General features: G+C 36.3%; 1 protein-coding gene across 1 annotated transcript; it reads right to left on the reverse strand.

Moving 5' to 3' along the window:
• Positions 1-788: 788 nt before the first annotated feature.
• Positions 789-4,822, reverse strand: LOC127847175 (uncharacterized). The gene is made up of 3 exons (XM_052378892.1): positions 4,406-4,822; positions 4,124-4,243; positions 789-3,088 (listed from the first exon to the last, which is right to left on the reverse strand). Exons 1-3 carry the CDS (start codon positions 4,659-4,661, stop codon positions 2,559-2,561), a joined length of 906 nt encoding a protein of 301 aa, XP_052234852.1. The 5' UTR covers positions 4,662-4,822; the 3' UTR covers positions 789-2,558.
• Positions 4,823-7,311: the final 2,489 nt, after the last annotated feature.

The raw sequence follows: 7,311 nt of genomic DNA on the forward strand, positions 1-7,311 counted from the left end.
ATTTTATTGGCAACGTCAATGAAGTTAACGTTATTTACTCAACACTTTCAACAGACTATGCTGTAAATGTAAGTGTTTATGTACCTTCAACGTTCCTGCTGTAAATTCCAAAATAATTCCTCATCTCTAAATTTGCGCGGCTGCATTTCAACTTTGCATTAATCCACTGTTTAAACACATTTTAAATCGAAAACTGCCTATCCGAAGGTATATAAAGCCTCGTCATTTCGGATGATGACCGAGTGAGGCATATGTAAAACACAACCTTGAACTGTATTGAAATAATCGAATTATTTTGTCGATGTCGAATGAACAAGTCATATTGTTTTCAAGGTTATTTTAATTTATTTCGGTATGTGTGATTTGTGTATGCAATAATAGCGAAAATACACATTTTCTCGGATATGATCATCTGCCGGCGCTCTCAAAATCCGTTCCTGGAACGGATTTTTCGAGAGCCCGCAGATGATCATGCCCTCGAAAACGTGTATTATCCCTATATAAGAAGCACTCCAACCTGTGCATATTGTATTACGGCTGTTATTTACGGTAGAAATTATTAAATCTACTAACAGATGAACATGTTGGTCGTCTTTAAGTTCTTATGCACGTGATTCACGATCCTACACATGTTATACAAATGAAACTGATTTCTGTGTACAATTTTGACCGACACATAAGTAAAAAAAACCGTTTCTCCAATATTCTTAGTTTTAATGCCAAGATAATCTGAACATGAGCATTCAAAGGGTGTTGTTCTGCTTACAGCAAGAAGTAAGGTCGTACGTTATGTTATGCGTGATAACAATTGAGTGTTCATGAGCGTTCGACTTCGTTAACGTTTTCTCGTCAAAGTAAGAAGCATCGTCTTCGACAAGGATACCCAAGAACAACAATACTTCAAATAGACACAGTTTAGCAGTATGAAAATTTTTAATTATTTTTAACAGGTATGACAAACAGAAAAACATAGTACTGCGCTATCGCGTTGTAATACATCAAGCTCGGTACGAATAAAAAACACGGGAAGAAAAGTTTTGCCATTTTTTTATTTTAAGCCTCGCCTATTATATTATTACAGTAGCTTGTTATTCTCTATATAGTTTTAAGTGATACCTCTTTTAATTGGTATGCATTAACCGTAATTTGCTAGGGTTATTACATTGTCGGAACCCACGTTCACTCAAATACGCTTTGCTTCTGCATATCATTTGTACTTACTGTTACACTGTAGTAATAACGTTAACTCTTTCAGTGCTGGAACCGAATTTTGAAGGCCTTTGCAAACAGTTTGGATCCAGATGAGACGCCACAAAACGTGGCGTCTCATCAGGATCCAAACTGTCTGCTATTCTGATAGTATTTTTTGAAAAAATATCAAAGAAAATGCTAATTTTAGAAATTCAGCAGACATTTTAGCAGACGACAAATTTCCAAGCATGCACAGGGTTAAGTATACCGTGGGTTTCGACGATGTGTTAATTATAAAATTTGAAATGCACAAATCTCACAGTATGACTTTCTCAAAAGGAATGATACTCAATGAATGATTTTGTCATTTTATACGCCTATATATCTTACAGACTAGTGAAATATGTTTCGTAAAATTGTGCAAAAAGGCTCTAAGACGCATGGCATTTGCAGTGTGTTTATAATAAATAACATAAAACAACAAGCACAACATGAAAATGATTTGTTATCGCTGATTCGCGTTAAAATGTACCGATGTAGAAAATCGAAATAGTGTTCAATATTACCTACCACCATCAAATGTGATTATCTTAATTCATTTGATCTGTCATGGATATCAAGTAAGAAATGAAAACAAGATGGTGAACAGGTATGTACATAGCAAAATTACACATGGAATAATTTAATACACAAGCTTTATTTCCGGATACGAAGACATTACACATACAAAGCAATAAATGTATGTGATCCGATGTAATTACATGAGGATAAGTTAGTTGTAGACTTATGTTGAAATTTGTAGAATTATTAAAATTAAATTAAATACTGTAAACAATGAGAGACTTCTTTTCTTAACAGGAGACAATACACACAAGTACTATGTAAGAATATCAATACTTTGTTAAGAAATTAGTTTTAATTTTGGGTGTTAAAATTATGTTTGGACCAATATCTAAAGCTTAAATACGTTGTTGGTATAACGTATGCATAGTTTGTTTGTCTCCTGGTTACATACGTAGAGGTTTACAAGATTGTACTACTCTGTAATTCAAACTGGTAAGCGGTGACAGTTCAATATTGTAAAAGTCGAAAAACATATCAAACAACAAGGTAAACAAGATGTTGCGTTACATAATTGCATACGGTTCCAATGGAAAACATTGTGTGTTTTTTACCTTGTAAGTATTGATCAATTGTCTCATTTGACAAAAGTAGGTCAATTTTGAGGTCAAAATGAGATCCGATGGTGTACTATTATATCTGCGTTACATACTCCTCCGATTGCAGTGAAATTGCCAGATTTATTTCACGAATGGTTCCCGCAATCATTTGGGAGATATCGTTTCATCTGGACAATTTTCAAGCAATTATTCGGCCACCTCAGTAATCTTCTTATAAGTGTCCGGCAATTTATCAGCTGCCACAGCACGTGCAGAATGCACGAGGAACCCTATATCTACGGGTATTAAAACGATACCCATAACACCACCTGCTATATGGAAACCCCTGGCAACTACAGACGTAGCCTTTAACGAAGCTGCTGTCACGCGCCCAGTAGTAGAACTCAAGGACTCAATGGTAAATTGTGAAGCTGCCCTTCCTAGTTTAATATTTGACACAGTGTTGTAGATAGTTTTATAAACCACGGACCAGCCAATTTTGACAGATCCACCAACTAGTTTGCTGAAGAAACTCATCCAGTGTTGAAAGACTGTGTCCAGTCCGTCTATTTGAAGTTTATCAGAAATCTCTTTGCATTCCGTTAAAATTATGTTTCTCGTGTTTTCGAACCTTTCGATAAGCTGCTCTGCCTCCTTGACTGCTCTCTTACTTTTGACACTTTCTTTAATTGAAGCATGGCCTGTTACCATGCCACCGGCCGCACCGATCAATGCTCCTTTAAAATGAATGATAATAAATCGTGGAAACTTTCAGACCAAACTTTTACATCAAAGTAAAGTTAATGTAACACAACAACGACTACAAGTATGGACAATAGCGGCATGATAGCTCTTAAACGATAACCTGAGTTCATGGTACAAAAATTGTCGACGACTTGACCTCATGACAAAATTTTAAACCCCACTTTACTCAGATTCGAACTGCGCCTCGATAATGTGGAGAAAATTCGACCAAGTTTGATAAAAAAAAATAATCATAAATATGGCTTCGTGGGTGGTATAAATATTTTCTTGGTAGGTAGAAATATTTTACCAAGATTTTGACATTAATTGACCCAGAGAATACTAAAAGATATGGTCCATTAAACGTTCGTACCAAGTTTCATCACGGTTGAATCATAAATGTGGTTTCTAGATTCATAAAAACGTACTCCTAAAATGTATCCCGATGAAAAGGTTTGAAACCACTTGGCCAAGATTCGAACTAGGATTAGTTGGCATTAAGATTTTTACTCCAACTAAGTTTATCAAGATAGAGTCAAACAAATGGTTTCTAAAGTGATAAAAAGAATTCTACGATTTGACCCGGTGACCTAATATTTGACCCCACTTGACCTAGACTCGACCTTGACCTATATATTGTCAAGGTTAACATTCTGACAGATTTGACTCGATGCCCTATTTTTTGACCCCATTTAACCCAATGTTGAACAATGATAGTTTCAAGATACACATTTACACATAGTTTTATTTAGATTGAGTAATAAAATTGGCCTCTAGAGTTAATCAAAGTATTTCTTCTATAAAATATTAACTATTGACCTACTTTTCGGACTTGCTAAACACACATTTCATAAACAGTTAAACATGTGGTAACGAGTTTAGAGTTGATGACGCACATCGCACTACGCCGGTCATACATTAATCTCAAGTGGCGGAAAAGATATTTATTTAGATCCAAGTGTTAACAAGATTCTGCAATTGACGTTACATTGGTGGGAAAACATTCATTTTAGTCTTCGCGTACTTACCAACTACAGTCAATCCAATCGAAGCACCAAAAGTAACAAACGACAAGCCGAATCCTATAGCAGCTAGTGTTCCCCCGACCACACCTGCCGTCGATCCCTTAATGGTGGCTTTCTTGGAATCTGTGATTTAAAAAAGCAAAATATCAAAAATAAATTACAACACGAAACGGTTTAACAAATGATTTCCGAAATAAAAACAACAATGTTAATGCAAAAAAAAAACATCTCGATATTAAATAGAGTTACCGATCAATTACCTTTATTTAATTGTGTGAGACCTACCTAGATATACTATGTGGAACTCTCTGGAAATAACAAGCAAAGCATCCGCAACCTCTTTTGTGTCTTGTCTCAACTTTTGAAGATGTGTACCCAATCGTTCAACCCTTTCGACATCATCCCGACCGAAAGACATTTTCAGCTGATCTAAGATGCCGTAAGATAATTGAGAGATGTTGTTTTTCGTAAGTGTTATATATCCGCTAGATACAAAGTGTTGCTGAAGCTGTGTACTCACATTGTTCCCATTCACCCACATATAGTTGTAAATGTGTTAGCCGATAAACAATCATCAACACCCTGTACAGCCGTCAGCTATCATCGTGCTCCTTCTAAGCATCCTCGTTACATATGTTGAGGCATTTTAAGACTGAAATTGTTTTAATTTAAGGTGTATCATTTAAACTCATGCTGCATGCTGGTGATTCTTACTGCTGCTGAAAAAAATGAATGATTACTTGGGGGATTATATATCAAATCTAGTATCCCCAAGATATTTCCTTGCATATGTTTATCCTCTCAAGCTCGAAAGAACAAGAAACCGTCGGAGACGGGTGATGCTCCCCAAAGGTATTTTGTCACAGTATTGCACTATATATTCAGATAAAAGGAAACGTCCTGAGGGCACAGTAGATGGGGGGACAAGAATTTTTTTATATAAAATTTCAAAGGGCCATAACTCTGTGAAAAATCATCCGACCAGAACCCGTTGATAATATGCACATCTCCTCTTGGTAGTGAAGCTTCCCATAAAGTTTCATTGAATTCCGGTCATTAGTTGCTGAGAAATATCCCGGACAAAAATTGTGCACGGACGGCCACACGGACGGACGAAGCGGCGACAAAAGCTCCCCTCATTTTTTTTTGGGGAGAGCATAAAAATGCAGTACTGTTTAAAAATGATGTGGAAAGTGGCTCAACTATAGTAAACGCTGATATCCAGTAAAACAAGAGGTGAAAAAAAAATAATTTAATATTCTCGGTTTTTGTAAAACTCCTTAACAATCACATTTAATCGAAAGTGAACATGCCATATTTATATTCAAAAACAATCTTTTATAATAGTTTAAAAAAAATAAGAAACCATAGGAATACTTAACAAATCGGGAACGCAAACGTCCGAATGCCTTTTAAGACGATATTGAAGTCGGTTGCCACGAATGATCTAGAAAACTACCACACATTGCAGAGGCGTATTTAGGTGGGAGGGGGCTAGGGGGCTAAAGCCCCCCCAGCTGGCTGGCTAGATACGATTTATAAAATTAGTCCCTTACAGTTTCAATCCAATATAGCTGCCATGGGATGTGTTCGCTTGTAATTTTGGCAAAGGTTGATGTTGCTTCTCTCTGAAGATGATTATTAAAGCAATATCTATGATAGTGTAATATTGAAGTTGTTAATGATGATGTGATGATGATTATAATACTAATTATGATGATGATGGTGATACTGGTGATTGATTCAGAAACCTAAAGAACAACCCAAAGTTCTGATGATGTTGAATTACTCAAATATGCCGAGTATTATAATTATTTTTCCATAAAATAACCTAGTGCTATAACCAGAAAAAGAACTGTTTCGTTTGAAACGTATCTGCCCTTTCAGCATATATACATGTTATGTCCGCAACTGAATCTAATCTCATAGGTGGATACAAGGAGGGGAATCGCCAAAGTAAAGTCAATTCATTTGATGTCTCACACTTAACTAGATCTAAATCAACTATTTAAACTCATTTTTTACTTTGATGAAAGTACATAAGGCGTGACATGCTCGAGAAGTGGTTGTCAAAGCCGTCAAAATCACTAAAATCGTGGAGCTTCAAGGGGGGCTTCGCACCCCCCCCCTGGACCCCCTAGCAAGGCTTTACCCTGCACCCACCAGGGGCCCTAGCGGCCCACTGTACCCCCAGCAAATCTTTCAATATCCCGCCCCCCCCCCCAACCAGAAATTCTGGATCCGCCCCTGGATACGCAATGATTAAGTGTAACGTAACAATTAATCACATGTAAAAAACGCACTTTGGAGGTCAGAATATACTTAAAGGTTTCCTTATTAAATTCAATGTAAAAGCAATATTTTTAACAAAAAATACAGTCACACTTTTGCGCATAGATACCGTCATAACCTAATCCTATAAATATGACATCGATATACATCGACCTCATATCGTTTAACGTCATTTTGCAATAGCATAGATCCGACATGAATTCATGTCGGAAGCTTTAACGACTGCTAATTCATGAAGTGATTTAAGGTCACTTTCAACAGCCTTGCTGTTGGGCTAGCTCTTTAGCGACGCGATTAGAGTGTCTTACTTCCACTCTGGAGGTCGTGGGTTCGATCCCCCGCTTGAACTCCGTAATTTTACAATAATGGCGACGAGGCAAACACGAACTGTGATTCACAACGTTGGTGTGAGTTGTCTGATTGAGCTGTAACGATTCACCCATCATTCGATTCGATTTCGATACCAAATGGTCCGATTCGATTATTTACGATTCGATTCAAATTAAACTATCTGCTGCTTATTTTGCAAACTATTTGATGTTTGGTTTGTCCAGGGCATGAATTAATATGTTTGGTATTTGTTATTACCTTACTATGCTGTACATTTAAAGTGTTTAATTTTTGGAATACAATTTAAAACGCAAAATTGTTCTATAAGTAACAAATTTATTGAACAAAACTTCCTTGTGAGTTATTCTTAAAAACCATAAAGTGCACAATGTATCACATGTGTTTAAAAGAAAAAAACATGTAAGTATATAAACAACTTCCAGTTGACTTCTTAACAGAGTGCACACAATTTAGTAAACAAACCATATGTTTTGAGGAAAAAATGAGATCAAAACATCACATGAGTATAATTGAGCAACAATAACTTTTTGTTATCAAAATGTAGGTGA

This window comes from Dreissena polymorpha, chromosome 10 (assembly GCF_020536995.1).
Source record: "Dreissena polymorpha isolate Duluth1 chromosome 10, UMN_Dpol_1.0, whole genome shotgun sequence".
Taxonomy (NCBI): Eukaryota; Metazoa; Mollusca; class Bivalvia; order Myida; family Dreissenidae; genus Dreissena; species Dreissena polymorpha.